Source organism: Thamnophis elegans, chromosome 1 (genome assembly GCF_009769535.1).
Source record: "Thamnophis elegans isolate rThaEle1 chromosome 1, rThaEle1.pri, whole genome shotgun sequence".
In the NCBI taxonomy this organism is placed as follows: Eukaryota; Metazoa; Chordata; class Lepidosauria; order Squamata; family Colubridae; genus Thamnophis; species Thamnophis elegans.
In genome coordinates, this window is record NC_045541.1 from 153,533,868 (window position 1) to 153,558,719 (window position 24,852).

Genomic DNA, 24,852 nt, shown 5'->3' on the forward strand with positions numbered 1-24,852 from the left:
TTTTGCTGTAACTGAATGGTCACTAGATGAATGGTTGTAAGCTGAGGACTACCTGTATTCCATCTGCTGCCTGTGAGTGTTGCTACCTCAGGGTATGGCATGGATACTTGTAATTTAATGACTATTTAGTAAAAAAGGTCAGGGAAAATTGTTCAGTGATTAAATGGCTATTGTACTTCCTGTTGGTATTTAATTGACAGAATAACGGTAACTTAATGTTTTTATCTAATTGGCACAGTATTTTGCTTGTAATATATAAAGCAATTTTGGTTACAAAATTTCAGACAGATTACTGAAATGGTTTAAACATCAGCTGCTAATCAATTCATTTTGGCTTTTGCTTTCTTGACAGCAGTTCTACAATTCAGTATTCAATTATTTTCTGGGTTTATTCATATGCAGAATTTTGAAGTCTAAGATAGAAATTTGACTGTACAGACTATAGAAATTTTACCCTTGTTTAAAATACAAAGATTTAGCATTATGTGGCCACTTCCTGTCATCTAAGTTTTCCTTAGATGCTACTGAAGATGGTATTGCCCACTGAAATGCCAAGTTGAGTATTAGTATCAAGTACTACATTGTGCAATCCCCCGAAGAAGAAAATTTTCAGCAGAAAAGCCAGGAATTTCCTAAAGTTAAATCAGTGGAACAACTTGCTTCCAGAAGTTGTGAATGGTCTAACACTGGAAGTTTGAAAGAAGAGATTGGATAACCATTTGTCTTAAACGTTATAGGGTTTCCTGCCTAAGGAGGGGGTTGGATTAGAAGACCTCCAATGTCCCTTCCAACTCTGTTATTTTACTCTATTCCAAAAGGACAATGCTTTGAGTGAGTTGGTCTTTGAAACAGAGGTTATACAATTCTATAATTATAACTTTCCCCCTCTTCTAAAGTTCTGCAATTTGCTTTGGATACCATCATCCAACTTCTCCTTGGCTGGAGAGGCAACAATAACAGTAGTGCTTTTATTAGTTTATTCTCCCCCTTGTTTTAATCCGGTTCCTCTGTGGAACATCACTGTTTTGATTTCTGAAGAGCAGTGAATGTTGCTTCCTTTTCCCCCATTGTTACTCTTTTTGTTCCATAAGTGGTACAATTTAATTGCTATATTCCTCTTGAGGGAGGCATCATCCTAGGTCTGTTTTATACCAGTTGAATCCTATTTTGCTTTTTTATACAGAGTTCATGTTCATTTTCTCTATTTGTCACACTGAGCATTGGTTTATGGACAATGAAGGCCATGAACTTTACGAGACTATGTTATTTTGATTTTTCAGCTAGTGGTTTTAGTAATACATCCACTCTCTATAATGCAACAGTCATTATCCTGTTCAATTTATCTTATAGAATTATTATATGCAGAGCCCTAAAAAAAGACTGAAGGGGAGAAAGTCCTAAACAAAGAACCACCAAATCCAGGGCCAACCAGGTTGCAAAAGAAAACTGAAAGACAAATTAATATGATAGGTGAAAGGATGGCTTTTTCTTCCATTCCACTGGCACGTTAGGGATTTTGGAGAACAATATAGCTTGATTGTATAAGGAAGTATTTTTAATGATAAAAAATCAAGCATTTCAGGCTTAAATACATTTATATCTATTGTGTAACATTTTTCATGAGTGCTCCCAATAGGAATTATAATAAATTAAAAACATACAGAGTATATTAGCTCAGCAAGACTAGATAATTACACGTTACTTGGCTCAAATTGATTTAGACCTGATGCCAGATGTTAAGAGTTAAGTTCAGAAGAAATTTTTCATGCTCTGGGGAATGACCCGGAGGAGGTCATTTCATAGCTGGGTGCTGCCAATGGAAACATCCTTTCAACCCCAACACTGAATCTCACCTCCAAGACACCAAATGTTGCAGTTCAGGCATGAAGTAGGCAATTATTCAGTTACTTTGATAATGGTGGCATGGGGGTTCAAAGTCAGATGTATGTAAAAGCTTGGAAATGAACAGGGACTCAGAAAATGAGAAAAACAGGAAGCATGATATGTCTTTATCAAATACACCCTTATACATTGTATGCTAGACTAAGTGAAGTCTCTATGTGGTTCTAGAAGGCTATCTCAAGAACAACATATTGCAGTAGCCCAAATGGAATTTTATCAGAATATTGGAATCAAGTGACCCTACACAAGAAGATTTGATAAAATGTAAACTGTGGCATGGAGGTATCTTGAGCTAGACCTCCATTAACAACAGTGAATCAAGGGGCATACTAGATAAGGTCAGGGGTGAAATCTATTTTTTTTGCCATTGGTTCTGTGGCTTGATGGGGGGGGTATGTGATTGGGTGGGCGTGGCCAACTTTTTTTCACTTTTTAAAGCATTTTTTTCCTGCCAGTTTGGGCAAATAGGCAGGAAAAAAATGCTTTGAAAAGTGTGTGTTTGGGTAAAAGCTTCTGATGATTGTGCGGCTCACAGCTGATCCATGCGATCATCAGAAGCTCCCTCCCCCTGCTTTTTAAAGCCTTTTTTTCCTGACTATTCATCCAAACCAGCAGGAAAAAAATGCTTTAAAAAGCGGGGGAGGGGGGGAATCTTCTGATGATCGATCGTGCTGCTCATAGCTGAGCCGCACAATCCTCGGAAGCTTTTTTTTTTTTTTACTACTGGTTTGCAGAACCAATAACAGTCATCCCTACCGGTTCAGCCTAGCCGGGCTGAACTGGAAGGATTTCACCCCTGGATAAGGTATGATATTAGGATTGTGCAAAGCATTTGAAGGGGGTTTGTGAACTGCTCCTCTGAACCTATTGCTCGGAGGTTCAGATAGGAACATTATTGGAAAAATCAATGATTCACAACTGTCCCACTCAGTCATCTAGCAAAAAGAGACTCCTGGGCATTTGCCTTGCCAAGAGTATACTTTATTGAAGCTTAAATGGTTACAGAATTAGCTTAAGCTGAATTTCCCATGCACACAACCCAAAGTTCCCTTTTCCCTCCCACCCAGCCATCCCCCAGTTATCTGCCAATGTCCAATCAGGTGTTTGTATATTGTTTACAAAACAGGAATTCCCAGCTTTGCATATTGTCACTTGATCCTGGCTGACTGTAGCTTTTCACCCAGCTCAGCTGGGCATCCACCCACCCACTTTTTCCTTACATTCCAATCCTTCCCTCTCCTTCCCACCATGCTATGCCAGACTGCCAGTTCATGAAACTTGGATAGGTGAGATGCAATCATGACAGTGTCACTTCAAGACCCTTTCCAGTTCAGTATGATGGACTGTGTAGGTACATCCATCCTCAAAAGATTATGGAGGAGACTTAAGGCAGCTGCACCAAAATTCTGAGATGTCCAAGCCACAGAATCAGAAAGGTTCTTCAAAAGTGTTCCTCCAAATCTTTGATTCTACTCTGTAAACTTCCTTTTTGTCTCATTTAGGTGACCTTATGCTCTATTTACTCCATAATTTGAAGAGTTAAATATACTCATTTGAAAGGCTGGCCAATTCCAGTCTAGAATCTGGGCCAGCTAATATAGTCACAGTCTTTTCTACTGTGATAAGATTATATTTTTTTATTATTTATGAGGTAGCTATGCCACTTCATTATAATTATAAAGCTCTGTTCTTTTTCTTCCTTGGTATACTTTCTTGCATTTGGCCAAGTGGGCTGCCTTATAGATGAATAATTATTTTCATGGCCTGAATTAGTTAAAACAAATGCATTTTCAGAGACTCTGCTATCTGTCGTTGATTTGATGGATAAAGTCATAGCTTGGTTCATTTTCTCAGCAGATGATGAAAGTATAATGTTTCCTGTGTGCATTAGGACAAACATTATAAATGGAAGCTAACACAATTAGCTTTGAAGTATTAACGTTCACTGTAATTTACTGAAAAAATTTGCTTCTCCTAAAGACTTTAACCAAGAAGTTTATCAGCACTGATCACAGCATGCTACCGAAAATGGAGATGAATTGGTGACAGTAATAATTGTGTAGCTAAAGTGTTATGCAATAAAACATGCCTCCTTTTTGACTTGCCATTTCTGCACTGTTTAAAAAAAAAGAGGAGCAGCATTCCAGGAAGATATACAAAAGGGGACATATTTCCAGGAACTTTGTCTATGCACTCTGTCTTTTGATGCAAATTAGAAAGCATTACTGTAATTTAAAATAAGCATGTCTGGTCTATCTCCCCTCCAGACTTTAACTATCGATTCACAAGTTCAAGACCACTATTATCTCAGCTGCTTATGCCTCTCTGTGTCTTAAATTGATCTTTAAATAACATGGGTCTTCAATATTACGATACCCAAAGTGGTACAGTGGCCACATGATTGTATTAGAACTGAGGAGAATCGGGTTCATGCTTGTCCTCAGCTATGGAAAAATAATGGATGACTGAGCTAGTCACTCTCTGCCCAAGTTGTTAGGAGAATAAAATACTGGTTGATCCACATGTAAGCTGCCTTTGATTCCTGGAGAAAAGACAGGATATAAATACACACATTAATACAATAATAAATAGTGCAGAATCTTCTGACAACCCTTTCAACAAGAGTCCCCTCAATAAAATACCATATAGATATTATATTCACTTAGTTATACGTGGCTTCCTTACCAAGCTTAACATTTAGCAGTAAAATATGGAAATGACTGATGTAATATCATGCTAAAGGGAACAATGAGGTGCCTGTTGCGATTTCTACACAATTCAGCAGAGGCAGTTAGTGTGTCATATTGGCAAGGAAGGCTAGCTGATTAGATGTCAGTGTCACTGACAGCCATTGACATGGAGTGAGTGATTTTTTTTTGTAGTGTCTTCAGACAACATTGCCTAAGATTATCTTCATTATCAGTCATTCTAGTCGTATGAATGGTTGTGGGTGACAGAATCATAAGGCTATACGTTTCTGGTGATATAAATTTCACCAGAAAGAATGCTATGGCTCTCTTTTCCATAGCACTTCAATAACAATGCCAGAATAAATTGTCAGTTCTGGTCAGCCCCCGTAACATGTGAGAATAAATGCGGTCTTTGGTGGGAGAACTCCTAAGTGATTTGAATGCTGTCAAGAATATAATTCTCTGGCCTCAACCTGAGAATAGGGCTGATGGAAGAATTTGATCTTTGCACATTTTGATACAATTAATGGACAGATTAGAATTAAGTTTCTGACTAGTTTTTGCATATTTCCCATTATTACCTTTCTCAGGGTGAATATTTGAACAGTGGTTATGAAAGAGAATTTTTTTTAAAAAAAAATATGTATTTCAGTGCACTTCAAATGCATTCTCAGTAGATTTACAAAAATAATTCATAGATTGATGTGCAGGTGAGATAGAATGGGAATGAAGTCATGCAAAAGTGAGAACTGAAAATAAGGTGATATCAGCGGTGGGATTCACTTACCTTCCCTACCAGTTTGCAAATGTGAGTGCACACATCTGCACATGCGCACCACCTTCTGCGCAAGTGTAGTTCTCGTGCATTACATTGGGGCGGGTGGGCGGAGCCTCCCACAGCTGCTGCTACTGGTTTACCCGAACCAGAGAGAACCGAGGTGGCGCAGTGGTTAAATGCAGCACTGCAGGCTACTTCAGCTGACTGCAGTTCTGCAGTTCGGCTGTTAAATCTCACCAGCTCAGGGTTGGCTCAGCCTTCCATCCTTCCAAGGTGGGTAAAATGAGGACCCAGGATTGTTGTTGGGGGCAATATGCTGACTCTGTAAACCGCTTAGAGAGGGCTGAAAGCCCTATGAAGCGGTATATAAGTCTAACTGCTATTGCTATTGCTAACCGGCTGAATACCACCTATGGGTGTTAACCATTGCTAAGTGGGTTAGAAGGGGTCACCCACCCTATAATAAAGCAGCATGATATGTGAATTCTTAGATATGGCATTTGAAAGAAGGAATATATTATGGGCTACTATCTTCATGTCAGGCCTAAAATATATAACTTAGCTGTCAATGGTTAAACACTAGAATGTTATGTGCAAAGGAGAGGAGGGGGCTTCTCTTCCTTTGACTGTGGATCATACTACATCACTGGTTAAGCTTGGTAAGAATTTCCTGTAGGAAATCTCATTCTTAAATGCAGCCCTGTATGCTGCCTGATTAAATTTTAACCCTGGCAGAACTAGAATAGAACAGAATGGCAGTGTTGGAAGGGACCTTAGAGGTCTTCTAGTCCAACCCCCCTGCTCAGGCAGGAACTAAAACATTATTTATTACATAATATCTGAACAAATACATTATCATATATGACTACAAATGTAGTCATATATGAATATGTTTCATCCATACAATTTCATTTTAATTAAACTTACATTTAAAATAGATTTATTCCATTTCTGGGCTCTGGTCATTTTCTGGAGTATGATCTCAAAAACAAAAGACAAGTGTAGTCTCAGTTCTCAAAATATTGCATATTTTATACTTCTGACATATTATTTGATGAAGCTCTCCAGGTTTTTAGACTGAGATGTTTCTACTTAAGCATGAGGGTGCTGGGAATAAAGTATGCTTGGACCCAGAGGTACTGTACACCAACAATCTTTTTCTAATAGGGTCAGTAGGATCAATAGTGCCTTATACAAAACTGAACCTTGATTCAGTCAATTTATTGCATTTAAGGATAGTAAATACGTCTCCTTGTCAGGCAGTTGTTTTTCCTAGCTTGTTTTGGAGGTGCCAAGATTGAAACTGGTGCCTTCTTCTGTATGCAAAATGGATGCTTTGTGGAGGTGAAAGAAGGTGTCTAATCAGTCCTCTAGTCCAACTCTCTGCTCATTTCACAGTTCACTGGAGCACAATTAAACAATGGAACAACTTGCTTCCATACGTTGTGGGTGCTCCTCAGTGGTGGGTTTCAAAATTTTTTTAGAACCTCTTCTGTAGGTGTGGCCTGCTTTGTGGGAGTGGCTTGCTGGCCATGTGACTGGGTGGGAGTGGCTTGCCAGCCATGTGACTGAGTGGGAGTGGCTTGCCAGCCATGAGGTGGGTGGGCATGGCCAACTTGTAAAATGTGGTGAAACTCACTTAACAACGTTTTTGCTTAACAACCAAAATGGTGGCTCAGGAACTCTGGCATTTGAAGCACACAAGTCTTAAACCTGTCAAGTTACAAGACCCTTGCACCCCTAACCCTTTAGAAAAAAAAACCCAGGGGTGTTCCAACTTGACAGCTTTAAGACTTGCACGCTTCAATGCCAGAGTTCCTGAGCCAACATGACTGGAGGAGGAATTCTGGGAGTTGAAGTCCACAAGTCTTAAAGCTGTCAAGTTACAAGACCCTTACACCCCTAACCCTTTAGAAAAAAATCTCAGGGGTATTCAAACTTGACAGCTTTAAGACTTGTGGACTTCAACTCCCAGAATTCCTCCTCCAGTCATGTTGGCTCAGGAACTCTGGCATTGAAGCGTGCAAGTCTTAAAGCTGTCAAGTTACAAGACCCTTTCATCCCTAACGCAGGAAAAACCTCCCAGGGGTGTTCAAACTTGACAGCTTTAAGACTTTAAGGTTTAGATAGGACTCTTAGAGGCGGGTGGGGCAATTGATGAGCCAGCCAATCAGTGAGTGGCAGGCGGGGCAAGCGTGGTGTGGACGGGCAGGGGGAGGGAGCTGGAACCAGTTCTAAATGGCACGGTAGATTTGTGGAACCTCTTCTATAGAAGAGGTTAGAACTAGCAGGAACCCACCCCCTGGTGCTCCTCCATCACTAGAGATTTTCAAGAAGAGATTGGACAGCCATTAGTCTGGAATGGTATGAGGTGTCCTGCTAGAGTAGGAGGTTGGCCTAGAAGACCTCCAAGGTCCATTCCAACCCTGTTTTCTATGTTCTATCTCTGACAATCTCTTCCCATTATTTTTAACAGATATACTGGTGGAACCTCCTCAGTTTTACTTGATATATATACCTGCTCTCTTCTTCCCTGCCTCTGACTATCCTGAGATTGGAACTCTTATTTCTTAAGTTCTAGATTTGATAACAGAGATTCTTAGTTCAAAAGAAGCAAGCCTGCTATTTTAATTTAGCTTTTTTATCACTGGATGTGCAAGAGGGCATAAACAAAGAATGGAAATATCTTTTAAAAATGTGTTATTGAGATGTGCCAGAAGTGAAGAAAAAATGTAATTAGCCTAGGCTACTATTTGGTAAACTCCCCCCCCCCAAAAAAAGGTCTATGAACAGTGAATGGAAGTAGCCATTCACCTCCCCTCAAATTTATATATTTATCAATAGCAGATGTTGAATTCGTATTATTAAAATGCATGTGCTTTGTGGGAGACATCCTAATTAATCCCAGGTCTAATTGAAGTATAGTTCTGTCTTTGAAGCTGCAGGAAGAAATATTTATGATTGGTATTTTAGGGAGATAGGAGAAGAAATAAAAAAGAAAGGAATTTTGCTCAGGAAATAAAATAGTCGTTTTTCAGTGCAGCCTTAGACAAATGCTGACAGCAAGCATGCTGATTTGTAACATTTGTTTTTGTACACAACAGGGAATTGATGGGAGGATCAGGGGGAGGGGGGATAGCATAAACCCTGGATCATTTCCAGGATGGTAATCAAAATACAGCCTGAGATGTAAAGAAGGCAGCAGGGATTAATTTAAGTCTTAAAAAGCCTGTGGAAATTTGATGAATGATAGAGGTGGCATCTCAGAAAGTGACTGGATGAGATATCCCAATGTGTCTGCATTGTGAATAGAGTTTCCCCTTCTACCATTGGCTCTGCCTTCTGGACCCTAACTGCCATTGGCCGAGACATAAAGAGATGAATAAGACCAGAAAAAGAAAAAGGGTTGAAGGTAAAAATATAACAATTGAAAAGGAACAAGCTGAGAGGACCCTAAAGGGACAACAGGCTTAGGAAGGTGAAACTGAACATGAAATGGGGAAACAGCAAGACGAGACAGTCAGAATCTGTTAAACTCAAAAGAAGAAGAAAGGAAATGCTTTAAGAGACAATAGCAATTGTTTACAAAGTAGTTTCAAATATATTATGAACAATTCACACACCTGCTGGTGTAACACAATAGGGGCAAAAGACTTTAAAAACAGGTGGGCTCATATAAAAGATGGCCCTTTCTGGTCATTGCAATATGCCCTTCTTGAGTTTTACTGAATATTTTGAATATATCATTTATAGAGGAAAAAAAGTCTACAACTTGTTTATATAACATCTCCTTTGAAACTAGCTTGACTAGATTCTAAACCTAGCTTAGTGATCTCATAGATAAAGCCACATAGTTATTTTGGCAGTGAATGGAGGTTACTGTTGTATTCAACGGGATATATTTTCATATCCTTTTATTTTTCGCTCTGACAATTTCTTATCAAGATTCTATTTAGCTTTTTAAAATCAAGCTATAGATGTAAATATATAGACTGTAAACAGATGTCAATGGATTTTTTTTCAGCTGCTCATTTAGGCATTAGGATTCTAAGTGACTTAAAGGTGAGATAGTTCTTTTGTTCAGTTACAATTCATTATTGATCTGCTTGATCATTATCTAGCTTCTATTTTAAAACGTCTAGTGAAATAGAACCTACCACTTAATGTGGCGGCCTGTTCTATTTGCTGATAGTTGGTATTGTCAAGACATTTCTCCTGAGGTTTAGTCTGAAACTCTCAATCATCTAGGTCTTGGTCAAACTCCAGGATATTGTGTCCAGGTCCAGGTATCCCTATTCAAAATGAACCATGATAAACTGTAGCACATTCAGGTGAGATAATATTTACCTATTTAAGTTTGCAGATATTTTCAATTTATAAGCTTGTTTAGGGACGCAGTGGCGCAGTGGCTCAGTGGCTAAGATGTTGAGCTTGTCGATCAGAAAGGTTGGCAGTTCAGCGGTTTGAATCCCAAGTGCCATGTAATGGAGTGAGCTCCCATTACTTGTCCCAGCTTCTGCCAACCTAGCAGTTTGAAAGCATGTAAAAATGCAAGTAGAAAAATAGGAACCACCTTTGGTGGGAAGGTAACAGAGTTCTATGCGCCTTCGGCGTTTAGTCATTCTGGCCACATGACCACAGCGACATCTTCTAACAGAGCTGGTTCCTCGGCTTTGAAATGGAAATGAGCACCACCCCCTAGAATCCAGAACGACTAGTACATACCTTTACCTTTAAACTTTTTTTGGATTAGATATTTGTTCAAACAGAGAACTTCTCTATGTTACCCAGGATACATGGCATTATATTAATAAATGGTAACATCTCCCAAAACTAAACCATTTCAGGATAAATCAGTGGCTTACCTCTTGGGAATAAATGCCCATCCTCCTAAACTCTAAACCAATTTATCCCCCTAAAAAATTAAGATGAACATGATCTGTCTTGGTATTCTTAATGTATATTAAGAATGTATATTAAGAATGGTATTCTTAATGTATATTAAGAATACCAAGAATTAAGAATACCAAGACAGATCATGTTCATCTTAATTTTTTAGGGGGATAAATTGGTTTAAGTTGTCATGAACAATCTGATTTCTGATCTCGGGTTCATACCAAAAAGCCGAGGTGGCGCAGTGGTTAAATGCAGCACTGCAGGCTACTTCAGCTGACTGCAGTTCTGCAGTTCGGCTGTTCAAATCTCACCGGCTCAGGGTTGACTCAGCCTTCCATCCTTCCGAGGTGGGTAAAATGAGGACCCGGATTGTTGTTGGGGGCAATATGCTGACTCTGTAAACCGCTTAGAGAGGGCTGAAAGCCCTATGAAGCGGTATATAAGTCTAACTGCTATTGCTATTGCTATACCCATCTGGAAGTTGTAGAAGGATTAAATGGATTAAATGTAGATGAAGTAAATGGATTATTATTTTTTTGCTTTTCAATTCTTACTTTTTCTGGAGTACACTACTTTGAGAGGTGGTAATTAGTCATAGAAGTGATAGAAAGTAGACTTGAATTTCAGTTTCTTAGATTCTGATCAAGCCCTTAACCATTATACTGCTCAGGTTTCTCTGCACTTTTAATAAATTGGTTTGGAATCAATTGTCTATACCAAGTCTTGTGTCTGAAAGTAAATTCTGACTGTGAATGACAAGAATATTTATTTTTAGCTAGGATGAAATTTGGTTTTTCAAAGCAAGAACAACAACATTTTACACCATAATTGGTTTTTATAAGTATGCATGATCAATGCAGAACCCTGTATCTTGAAAAGTACTCTGTGTATAAGGGGTAGGAATCCTCAAAGTTATATACTGCTAACATTAACATAATAAGAGAAGGATTAAACAGCTCATCGCGGTTTTGGGACTAAGCTTTTCATAAGTAGCTCATCTTGAAATCAATCTCTCTCTCTCTCCCTCCCCCCCTCCCTCTCTCTCTCTCTCTTTATTCATTCATTTAAAATTACATTTACTTATACAATTCTCATCAACATATGCTTCATGATGTGACTTACATTATATGATTTTCAGTGATTATCTATCCGAAATCTTGTTAAAGGGGAGAAGCCAAGGATTCTTAACAATCATTCATCAGGAACAGCGTATGCATATGCCCAAATATTCTGAAGACAGTTCTCTAGTTGAAAATATCTTCTATTTCAGGAGTAGACAACCAGGTGTGTTCCAGGAGTTTTTGACCCCAACTCAAGCAATCCCTTGCCATTAGTCCTATTGCTGGAAGTTGATAAGAGGTGACACATCGCACATCTGGAGTGCACAATGTTGCCTACTCCGGTTCTATTTGAATAGCTCATTAATACATAAAAATGCTGAAGGGAGTAAGTAAGGAGAGTGAGGGCCTGATGTTTTTCCAGCAACAGGGCATGAGAGTGAGCAGGAAGAATGCAAATTATCTGATCATAGTATTCAAGCCCATTTTTATATAATAAAATGTCACCTTAACCTTTAGCGGAGATGAATCTTAAGTTTCTATTTGTCCATTTCATTGCTTCTTTGTTTCTGTTTTTTCCCTTTACTAATAAAAGATCATCCTAATCTTAAATTCTCCTTACAACGTGACAGCTCCTTTTATGTACATTTCCTGATGAAGTATCAGTGTTCCTCATTAGACAGGATATATCCTGGTGGACTCTAGTGGCTAAATCTTAATTTTATATATTATGATAAGAGGCTTCACAAGGAGCATGATGCCGTTCAGAGCCTCCACATTCCAGACTCTACAAGACTGTAAATTCTTCAGTCCCTGGACCAAAGAAAGGTATATATTTTGTAGCTTGATGGTATAATTACTGAACATTTTGATTACACTGATTTGATAATGGTGTGTGGAAAATGACAATTTAAACCTGGCAAGGAGAGAATAAATGCCTCATTGCCTCCTGTTAAATGAAATGTCTTTGGCTGCTGATTCCTTTGTTGCTTTTGTTGATGTGTTTCTCTATTGAGATAGGAATGATGCTGAATAGAACAGTGAACAAATGTCTCTCTATCTACACACCATCCACAATACGGTTCCACCACAAAACCGCGGACGACAAAATCGCGGTCGACGAAAGCGCGTATATGACGTCATCACAGCGCGACGAAAAAGATCAAAAAATGTAAAAATAAAGCGAAAACCTTACCCTAACCCCCCAAACCTAACCCTAAACCTAACCCTAAACCTAACCCTTAACCTAACCCTAAACCTAACCCTAAACCTAACCCTAAACCTAACCCTTAACCTAACGAAAAACCTAACGCTAACCCTTAACCTAACGCTAAACGTAACGCTAACGCTCTAAACCTAACCCTAACCCTTAACCTAACCCTAACCCTAACCCTTAACCTAACCCTTACCTTTATGTGAATCGGCTTGCTGTAATTTAATTTTTATTTCAATTTTTCGATCTTTTTCGTCGCGTTGTGATGACATCACATACGTGATTTCGTCGACCGCGCTTTTGTGGAACGCGGTTTTGACGGGTCACGCCACAATACACATCCACCTCTTTAAATTAAGAATCCATAATTCTTGCTTAATGCTGCAATACTATCCACTATACAACATATGGACTTTGAAGCTCAAATCAATAACATTCAAGCAAACTTCCCCTTTCTGTACTCACACACACACACGTATTGGGCTACATGTGACTTGCCGCAAAGACTAATCAGCTGTCACTGGCTGGACACAGGTTTGACTTTTTATATGCATAGGTGGAAGATGTGTTACAGCTGTCAGAAACTATTCAGAAATTTTAAAAGGAAATCAATGGAAGGTTAATTGCTCTAAACTTACACTTCATTAACACTAGGAGCATTTAAGAAAAAAGAACACTTATTGTATACTCCAGTTGAAAGAATACGAGGGGAAGGAAGAAATGGGTTTGGTGTAGTTCTTTATGATAATAGTGAGGGTTTTCTCAATCCTAAGAAGCAGTACTCTAACACTACATACTGTGAAATAATATAGACAAGAAGAAACACAACACAAAAAGAGGAGAATGCATTTAATTTTGTTGGGCTCTTGGTGTTGGGTTGAGCTTCCTTTTTTCTTGCAGACATTTCATTACCAGATGACAAGAAGAAAACCAAGAACCCCACAATTCAAACCTGAGCTACATGGATCACAATAATACAATAGCAGAGTTGGAGGGACCTTGGAGGTCTTCTAGTCCAACCCCCTGCCTAGGCAGGAAACCCTATACCATTTCAGACAAATCACAATTGGATTTTATTTTTGCAGGTTTTCTTTGTGCAATGTAATGTACTGAGAATCTACATCATATTTTTTTCATATGTTTTCTCAATAACAGCAGTAGAAATACTCCACTCAGGGCAAAGTGCTTAGTTTCTGTGAATGCAAAATGATTGACAGAGGAAGGGGAAAACCTAATATTTAAAAAACCGGCTTTTATATATTATATGCCTAACCTCCGCACCAATTTTTAGACAATGTGAATTTTACTTACTTGAGGCATCCTTTTTTTTAAAAAAAAATAAGCAACACCCTTTAGAACAGTGGTTCTCAACCTTCCCAATTCTGTGACCCTTAAGTTCCTCATGTTATGGTGACCCCAACCCTAAAATTGGTGTCTCGATTCCTATATGTGTTTTCCGATGGTCTTAGGTGACCCCTGTGAAAGGGTCATTTGACCCCCAAAGGGGCCGCGACCATAGGTTGAGAATCTCTGCTTTAGAAAGAGAGGGAAGATCACACAGGTTGGGCCTCCTCCGGGTGCTGTTGACCGGACAATGCCGGTTGGCGGCTCCCCGAGGGAGGGCCTTCTCTGTAGCTGCACCGGCCTTGTGGAGCGAGCTTCCTGCTGAGATCCGGACCCTCACCACCCTCCCGGCCTTCCGTAAAGCAACTAAGACCTGGCTGTTCTGGCAGGCTTGGGGCTGTTGAATATTCCAGCCCCATTTGATGAAATGGATGCTGTGTTGATTTTAATTTTGTAATTTTAAATGTTTAAATGTTTTCATTTGCTGTGAGCCGCCCAGAGTCCCTAGGGAGTGGGCGGCATACAAATACCATTAAAGTTTGAAAGTAAAGTTTGAAAGGGAAGCAAATCGGAAACTTAAAGACTCCCTCTGTACATCTCCCCACCTATTTTGTCAAAAAGAAAACAAGCTAGTCTGAAAAATGCAGCGAAATGGATGATAATGGTGACAAGCATTTTTAAACTGAATGTAGTCCATTTTGTTTCAACAGTGTCTCAAAGTTTTGGTGCAAAATAGTAATGTGAACTAAGTTGATTCCATATGGTGCAAATTTTTGAAACCTTGTCAATCCAGGTAGCTAACAGAGTAAACAAAGACTTTTATTTTACAAACTTGAATGAAAATGAGCCAAAGTGACGCAATGGTTAGAGTGCAGTACTGCAGGCTACTTCAGCTGACTGCTAGCTGCAGTTCGGCAGTTCAAATCTCACCAGGCTCAAGATTGACTCAGCCTTCCATCCTTCCGAAGTGGGTAAAATGAGGACCCAGATTGTTGGGGGAAATATGCTGACTCTGTAAACTGCTTAGAGAAGGCTGCAAAAGCAGGGTGAAGCAATATATGTCTAAGTGCTATTGCTATATGTGTATCGATAGCTTGTTAGTAATTTGCAATGTTTAGTATTGCTGGATGTAGGCATTAATGTGTTGATGTGTAAGACTGTTTCTAGCTTAAAGATCCTGCGAAGAGTAGCATTTGCATCATTGGAATACCATTGAATTTTGTTTATGCTCCTGCATGCTGATCATACAAAAGAAAGAATAAGTTGTCAACGGTGTCATGTTATGCTCCAAGGGATGTTGATAAAGGAAGAAGAACTAAGGATGTGTTTGGGGAAAATTGGACAAGAGAATGAATAAATGTGAAATCAGGAGAAAAAATTACTCCATTAGGTATGTTATGAATGAATGGATGGAATGAAAAAGAGGATACAGAAAAAATAATCAGTTCATTTGGAGATCTAAGAATAAATGAGAATGGTGACTTCTTTCTAAGTGTCTAAGGCATGTTTCTAACATAGTATGTGACTGAAGAATAAATCTTTTTTATATGTATGTATTAACTGCAAAGGAATGAACATACAGTAAATGTAAAAACATGATTTATTTATTTAGTGAAGGATTGTCAGCAATTTGGGTAGAAAACCAAAACCATGACCACTACTACTACCTTTATTATAAGGTTACAAGAACAGAATCTTGTAAATCTGAAAAACCTACCTGTTTTGTTATTACTTTCCAGAGAACTAGGGAAGGTCCCTTTTGAGATGCTATTCCCATTTATGAACTGAGGTAGCTCCTGTCTGACCATTGCCCTGGCTGCAGTTCTTCCTCCTGTCTCCAAAGGTTATTCTAACAACCCATTACAAGAATATAAATATGTTAAAGGAATTATGAATGTGGGATTTGTCATATTTTCATAGAGTCGCGAATGGACTTTTGGAAAATATGGAATGGAAGAAAGCCAAAATAAATTCAATTTAACTCAATTCAATTCAACCTTTATTGTCAGTGCACAACATGTGTACAATGAGATTGGCTGAGCATTCTTTAGTGCTTCCCCTCAACATAAATACATATGGGTATTTATTGATATGTCTAGTTTAATGAAAAGAAGGACTATGGGAGGCATAATAAAAGTGTTCCAATATCTCAGGGTTGCCACAAAGAAGAAGGAGTCAAGCTATTTTCCAACGCACGTGAGGGTAGGACAAGAAGCAATGGGTGGAAACTAATCAAGGAGAGAAGCAACTTAGAACTGAGGAGAAGTTTCCTGACAGTTAGAACAATTAATCAGTGGACCAACTTGCCTCCAGAAGTTGTGAATGCCCCAACACTACAAGTTTTTTAAAAAATGTTGTATAGTCATTTGACTGAAGTGGTGTAGGATTTCCTGCCTAAGCAGGGGGTTGGACTAGAAGACCTCCAAGGTCCCTTCCAACTCTATTATTCTAATTTGTAAATATCGATAACTCACAGTGAAAGAAAGAAAATCCCTAACCCAATAAATGATACTAACAATACACAATCCTTTATACCAGTGGTTCTCAACCTGTGGGTCGGGACCCCTTTGGGGGTCAAACAACCCTTTCACAGGGGTCACCTAAGACCATCCAAAAACACATATTTTCGATGGTTTTAGGAACTGAGACACCAATTTTATGGTTGGGGGTCACCACAACATGAGGAACTGTATTAAAGGGTCACGGCATTGGGAAGGTTGAGAATCACTGCTCTATACGTATATGTGTGTAACATTACATTATAATATATTGCACGAATATGAACATTTTGCGCCGGCCCTGAAAGTCTATTATATTACATACTTATGATGTTACGTTGCATTCAGGATCTGACAGCCACAGATAAAAGCAGTTCTTCAGCCTGTTTGTACAACTGGCTGGGCTTCTATATCTCCTCCCCGATGGTAGAAGAGTAAAGAAGTGTTGACCAGGGTGTGAGTCATCCCTGAGGATTTTCCTCACTTTTCTAAGGCAGTGAGTCCTAGTGTCTCACTAGTGGGAAGTAAAATGACTGCAGGAAGAGAAAGTGTAAACTCTCAAAGGAAAGATACATTTCCCAAAAGAATGAAGAAAAATGGAAAATAGAGATGAGAGTATGGAATTTACTTCGAATAGAACGAAGATAATTGTGTTGCCAAAAGCCACAGAAAATTATGGAGTTATTATACCAATGAAAATATGAAAAGGTGTCTTTGGCGGAGTAATGAATAGTAAGAGGGTATGGATGAGGAAAGCAAGTATATTGGAGAATGGTTAAAAATGAATGGTTAAAATTAAAATGCAGAGAATTTTTTATAGAAAACAAAAAAATATTTTGGGAGGGTGAAAAGATATAAACTAAGAGTTCCGGCATTATAACTGGAACAAAAATAAAAATTATGAAATCATTTGGGATGAAATTGAAAAAAGATAATGCTGAAAGGGATATTTTAGAGGGAATATAGGAATGCAATAGTATGTCAAAGAATGGAATTAATTGTTAGCATTCATAAAATAATTAATGAAAAGAAAGTTTTCCTCCTTCCCTTTTTATTTTAGGCTGTTTCAATTTTGTTTTTATTTCTTTTCTAGCATATATATTAGATAATGGTTTACACTTTCTTGTAAAATACATATCACTGTATGGTATTTATATAGACTACATACATGTATTCATTATTAATTGATGTATTATTAATCTTTAACATTTTTCAGGAAAGCCAATTGCAATGCTTCTAAAACATAATAAATAAAACTGTATAGAAGCTCTCTACTCAGACAATTGTTAAAAAGAAAATAAAAGAAAAACAATAAAAGAAAAGAAAATCAACAATATGACAGCATTGAAAAATGATGTTGCCTGATGTGCATATAATTGGAAAAACATTAAAATATAAATATAACTTGCTCCTGCAGTGGCTGTGAAATGTCTGTAATATACATTCAAAGACAACATCTGTGGCTAATGTTTGTTCCCTTTTACAGGTGAAAGGAGGCAAGAGTGAATGCAAGAATTATGGGGTGATTAGTTTGTGAATGTTAGATTATACTCTATGATACAGCATAGCGTCTGGATTATTGATGTATTTTAGACTTAGCTGTTTCTGACAGCAAATGTGGAGAGCACAACTGCAAGATATACATAAATAAAGGAAGAAATATGGGAAATAGGTGAAATATGAAAAGCAAGAGTAAATGAGTTGAGAAAGTAGGTGGATAAAATTGACATAAACTTCAAAATGAGAGAGATGAGAAGTGGTTAATGGACATGGTGGATCATTTGGAAAGTACAAAATGTTGGAAACATGAAGATGAAGTTATAAAGTAGAATTACTTATATTTCCCTGTTCTTTTTATATTTAAATATATTTTATATTTCTTTAATTTCCTTGTTTACTATTTCATAGTTTTCTAACTTTTGGATAATGCCGCTTATCCCGAAAAGACATGGCTTGATGGGATAAGTACGTAGAGATGATAGGTAGATATGTACTGCATATATATTCAAAGGATGTTTATAATTTTGCAGAAAGTAAAGATCTGTGTTCCTTTCTAGGGTATCAGCAGCCTCTTCAGTTCCTTAAAAGTGGTGCGACTCCTGAGATTGGGCCGTGTGGCCAGGAAGTTGGACCATTATCTGGAATATGGCGCTGCAGTATTGGTGCTCCTGGTTTGTGTCTTTGGATTAGTGGCCCACTGGCTTGCGTGCATCTGGTATAGCATTGGGGACTATGAAGTTATCGATGAGATCACGAATACCCTCAAGAATGACAGCTGGCTCTGCCAATTGGCAGAGAGTATTGGAACACCGTATCGGTACAACGCTACTGGATCAGGGCAGTGGGAAGGCGGACCCAGTAAAGATTCACTTTATATAACTTCTCTCTACTTTACCATGACAAGCCTTACAACAATAGGATTTGGAAACATAGCTCCAACCACTGATGGAGAGAAGATTTTCTCTGTGGCCATGATGATGGTGGGATGTAAGTAAATGGTTTTTGTATTTGTTTCAGGTTGTATTTATGTCTGCTGGTCCAGGGGTTGTTGTTTTCATATTATCACAATAAAGTCACAAAAAGGAATATTATATTGGGATAAAATCAAAGGAATGGTATCATGCATAGGGTTACTGGATGTCAGGCAAAAGGAGGACAGGTCTTCCTTTTCATTCTCATGTCCTCCATCTGGCAGGCACAACCTTAAAAGCAAATATTACCTAGTTTTTTCAATGGTGTGTGGTTTTTGGAGGGCAGAAGACTGTTTTTACAACAATAGTCATTCAAACTTTTGTGTATTATAATCTTGTAAATTGTCTGCTTCTTCCTGACACAATAGCTTGAATTTACATTATTTGATTTATTTCCTGATTCTAACAATTGACTTCAACCCCTTCAAATTCATGATTGCTATAATCTGTAGATCACATAATTTCTCATGTTGTTTCTACAGTGAAATTTGAAATGAGTGTTGTCGATTCTATATTATCAGTAGCATATATCCACCAGCGTATATCCAGGAACACTGGCTGGCAGTCAAATGCTAAAATCCCAAATCCTTAATCTCTATGCACACTGACACCAAGCAGTACCAGTTAGATTGGTGTAACACAAAAATCACACTACCACCCGCCACGCTCATGAGTTAGTCGAAGTCTGGCACTCCACAAGCAATTCCATCAACAAACATATTGACCTACCACCAACCTACAAACCGCTCAGAATCCAAATCAACCACACAGCCAACCAGAGACAGCACCAACCCTCAACCAACCCATGCAACCCCCCACCTCCCAATGACCCTCACCTGATAAAACTTCCCCATCACAAGACCCATCACAAAACTCCTACTGATGATTCGCACCTGACCTATCACAAGACCATCACTTGACACACCCACACCTGACCCATCACAAGACCTACTGATCAAACAAAGCCCTTATAAACAGAAGAACACAGACCCCCCCCCCCAAATCTCCACTGAAGATGTTACCTAGCCTGGTAATGAAAGATTTGGAAACCAATCCACAAGCTTGGAGACCAAACCAAACCAAACTATGCCCTCACTAGCATATATTCTTGAAAATAAAGATTTGTTTGGAAAAGTTTGCTTACAGTATATTTACTCACAATAGACAGTATTGCAATTGGGAAAAAAAACCACAGCATTTCTGATGCTGGAAAACTTAATTTCAAATACATGCAGGCCTAAGTACATTTTTGCAATTTTTTGCTATAATTTTTGTTGCAGATGTCAAAATAAAATAGTGTCTCCTCCTTCCCCCCAATTGTCCTCCTTCTTTCCAATTGCCTGTGTCCTCCTTTGCCTGTTCAGATATCTACTAATCCAGAACACCAGCAGCTTTAGTGAGAATAGGGAAGCCACTATGATAACTTGTAGTGCCTTTTCTATCATTTGCAATTGCCTTCATAAAATATCAGTGACAACTTTATTTCTTTATAAAAGTGTATACATGTATGTCATATGTTATGTTGTAGACATAACAATAAAGCATTTCTATGTAATATTTGCCTTCGTTTTCAAGGATCCCAGGGCATAGTATATTTGCTTGGAGTATATTTAGATTTTTTGGGTGGTGGGGGACAAACACGTTTGAAAAGATTAAATAACATGGTTATCATTGATTCCTGGTGGAGTTCAAGTCCATTTCCAATGCTCATTTTGAAATGGGTGTTTATGTACAGGAAGTTCTCAACTTACAACCAGAATTGAGTCCAACATTTCTGTTGCTCAGTGAAACATTTTTAAAGTGAATTTTGCCCCATTTTATGACATTTCCTGCCATCACTGTTAAGTAAATCACTGTAATTAAGTAAGTGAATCTGATTTTCCCATTGTCTTTGCTTGTCGGAATGTTGCAAAAAGTGATCATATGACTTTTAAGCAACCATCGTAAATGTGATTCAGTTGCCAAAGACTGAATTTTGATCACATGACAATGAGGGTGTTTCAATGGTTATAAGTCACTTTTTTCAGTGCTGTTGTAACTTTGAAGTGTCACTTAAATGAACTGTTGCAAGTCAAGGATTATTTATAATGTGAAAACTGATACTGGCATGCAAGACTGGGCTCTGGTTTAGTAAGAATTTGTGTGACCCTCTTTGTAAAATCTGGAGGAAGGATGAGTTTGGTGACATGCCTCAGAGTTAAAGAAGGATGTTAAAAATACTGTGGCATAAAGGCTTTATGCACTGTAAGCACACTCTGTGCATGCAAACATTTAGTGTCTTGTATAAGTTTGTATTTATTTCATTTTTAAAAGATTGACTATAGTGAGGTTGAAAATACTGTACTCAGGCTGCATTCATGGAAGTCAAACTGAAGTCACCAATTATTGAAAATATTGAAATAACTGCTTGGGGTTAAAGGTATTTCAGTTTGTCTCAAAAAGTGTGCAGTTTGAGCTGGGCTAAGGTATCTATTCGGGTTTTTTTAAAGTTTTATTTTTATTTTTCATACATACATTCACAAATATACATTCTCTTAAGTACTGTTAATATTTATGTGTTATCTTTTAACATTTATCACAATTCATTTAAAAGTTTAAAAATATAATTGGGGTCGCTTTCCTGCCACCCCGTACATCCATCATATTTTACAACAACTCTACTTCTTCCTTCTCCTTTCCTCCCAACCTCCCTTCTCCTCTCCCTTCTTCTTTCCTCCTCTCCTTTCTCTTTTCTTCTTCCCATCCCTCTCCCCCTCTCCTCCTCTCTTCTTTCCCTTCCTACCCTCTCTCCTACTCTTACTACCCTTATCTATTCTAATCACTTGATAATGTTGTTCTTCATCATTATGGCAGCTGGCAGCAACCAAGATGATTCCTAGATATGATACTTTGAACAACATATGATTGTGGTTCTCTCAGATTTCTTGTTGATCTGCTGCACTAATCTTTCTTCAAAAGGACAATCTGAACAAATTATATTTTTGTCTTCAAATGGACAAAGTCACAAAAAGGAATATATCATATCTGTATAATGAATCCCCATAAGGTGATTTGTATATCTGGAAAATGTTTTTTTTGGGGGGGGGAGGGGAGTAAAATGCTTGTTGTGCAGTCAGAGACAAAATATTTGGGGTTGAAATTGGTAACAGAAGCTGGTTTATATTTGACCAGGGCAGATTGTGATCCACCAACCCAAATTCCAGAGCAATCTATAGCCTAGCTGAAGAAACTGAAGCCCATGGAGATCCACCTCTGTATGGAATCCTGATGGTTCACTTGAGTATGATCTAGGCTAGAGATAAAGGACCTGGAAGAACTGAAGTAATGAAGGGACATCTGCAAGTCCCACTGAGATGTTCTTCAATTCTCTGCATCTCTAACACCTGGCCCATTGCAGATAAAACACAACAATGGGGAAAGTCTGTAGAAATTCTCAGTCATTGAGGTCATGGTTGTCCCAACTGGAAGTCCACTTGCTTCCTAAAAAAGCACCGTAGGGACAACAATGGGGATCAAGTTTGTTCAACTGGGAAAACCCTGGCAGTGAATTTTATTTTAACAGAATAACAGAATTGGAAGGGATGTTGGAGGTCTTCTAATCCAACCCTCTGCTTAGGCAGGAAACTCTATACCCATGATGGCGAACCTATGGCATGTGTGCCAGAGGTGGCACACATAGCCCTCTCTGTGGTCATGCACGCTGTTGCCAGATGTTCTTCTGGTTTCAGGTGTGCCCTTCACAGATGCCAGAGTGCTGGAAACCCAAACACCAGCTGGCCAGTGGGCATGTGTGTGCCAGTCAGCTGGTCTTTGGGTTTCCAGCACTCCAGCACAGGCGAAGACCAGTTGGCCGGCAGACATATGCATACCGGAAACCCAAACACCAGTTGGCTTACATGGTCATGTACATCACCAGCTGGTCTTTGGGTTTTCAGTGCTCCTGTGCGCAAACATGTGCATGCATTCCACTTTGGGCACTCAGTGCCAAAAAGGTTCACCATCCCTGCTCTATACTATTTCAGACAAATGGTTTTCTGTTTTATGGCAGCACCAAGAATTTCAAAGTGTCTTAGTTCTTTTCTGCTTCCCAGGAAGCAAATTTTGTCCATTCAGCCAGCCAGTTTGTCCTGTGTGCTATTACCAACTTCCTGTTTCAATTCTCTTAATCTCTGAAACAGTTGAGATATTTACCTTGGATTAAGTTACAAATCGGGTATGGAAGCATAGGGTTCACCCACACAAATATTCTCTTCCTACAAGTACCATTAAGTTGTGAGTCCTGTCCCCCATACAAAACCTCTGATATCAGCCCATTTAGGCTCAGCTCTTTTGAAGTTCACTACTTATTGGCAGGTTCACTGCTGGAAAAAAAAACTTGTTTTCTATTTGTTCCTCTTATCTTTCTTCTGGTGATGTTGCTATATAAAATATTTTTGTAATGCAGGGCTAGAACCATTGCCCTGTTTGCAGCCTTTCTTTTGCATCTTGCTTTTCTCTGTTGAGATCTCAGCTGTGTCAGGAATTAAATTCCGTGCTGCACAGGGCCACTGAATTTCTTCTGAAAACGCAGTGATGAATAAGCCAGCTAAAGGCATCTGTTGCCATATAATACATTGTGCCAAATGCTGATGTAACCATGCCATGTTCAAAGCTTGTAAACAAAACTGCACTGAGAAAAACCTGGTCCCACCATAATTGATTAAGCAACATTTGTAAAATGGAGTAAAGCATGCATTCTCTTTCTCTCGTCTCTTCTGCCCTAGCCTTTGGGAGGAATTCAAAGAAGAGAGTCTGGCTAGGTCAGATGAAAGGACGAAAACCTTCCTTTGTTTTGTTGTGTTTGTATAGTCATGTTTGATCATGGGGAAGGTTCTATCTGACAAAGTTACAGGTGAAGTGGAAAGAGGTTTGGCCATATTGATGGGGTTATAGAAGTTGTAGACTAATTCATTTAGACGGTAACAGATGAAGATGTTTCTTTATGCCACTGAAGTTATAATTACCAATTTATGCAATCTTGTTAATGTACACCATATGCTATGGAATTTCATAAAACATAATCACTCCATAGTTTTGCTTTGGGTTTTTTGGTAAGAATGATGGCATGGATCCAGTGGATCTCTTCTATGAACAGAAGGCTTTTTCATTTACAGGAGGGACCATATACAATACAATACAATAGCAGAGTTGGAAGGGACCTTGGAGGTCTTCTAGTCCAACCCCCTGCCTAGGCAGGAAACCCTATACCATTTCAGACAAATGGCTATCCAACATCTTCTTAAAGACTTCCAGTGTTGGAGCATTCACAACTTCTGGAGGCAAGCTGTTCCACTGATTAATTGTTCTAACTCTCAGGAAATTTCTCCTCAGTTCTAAGTTGCTTCTCTCCTTGAGAGAAGGATATTCCAGCCAAAATTCCTGTTGGGGGGGGATGGGGGAAGCCTCCTGTATTACCTGTTACATAATTCCAGGTGGTCCCCATTCCTTTTAAATAACATTCAGGGAATTTTCAGAGGGAGGGAAAAAACTTCCCAGTCTGCACTAAAAGCATCTTAGGAATGGATTTGCATTAATGGGAATCCTGAACTAAATCCATTACTAAAACATGATGGTTTCTACACTTTGGAAAATATTCTAAATAGAAACGTGCCAGTGTTTTAAGTGTTATTGTCCCAAAGGTGGTCCCCCCCCCTGCCCCCAAGAGGCAACTGGACTTTCTGGTTTTTCTTTGAAAACATTTCGCTTCTTATCCAAGAAGCTTCTTCAGCATCGACTGGATAGTGGGGAATGGAAGGATCCGGTCAGATCTGAAGAAACTTCTTGGATGAGAAGCAAAACGTCTTCAAAGAAAAACCAGAAAGTCCAGTTGCCTCTTGAAAAAGCACCTTTGGGACAACCCTGATCTGGATGATTGAGAATCTCCATAGACACATAAATGTTATGGTTTGAAAAATGACCATTTATTAACTTGAATGAATGTGAGCTTTAATATTAAGCTCAGT

At 38.7% G+C, this 24,852-nt stretch overlaps 1 protein-coding gene across 1 annotated transcript in view; it reads left to right on the forward strand.

Annotated features, from left to right (window-relative positions):
* The window catches only part of KCNH5 (potassium voltage-gated channel subfamily H member 5), a 232,574-nt gene that overhangs the window by 59,471 nt on the left and 148,251 nt on the right, over positions 1 to 24,852 (forward strand). Inside the window, 1 exon segment of the mRNA XM_032214001.1 lies at positions 18,437 to 18,866. Coding sequence (XP_032069892.1) covers positions 18,437 to 18,866 — 430 coding nt within the window.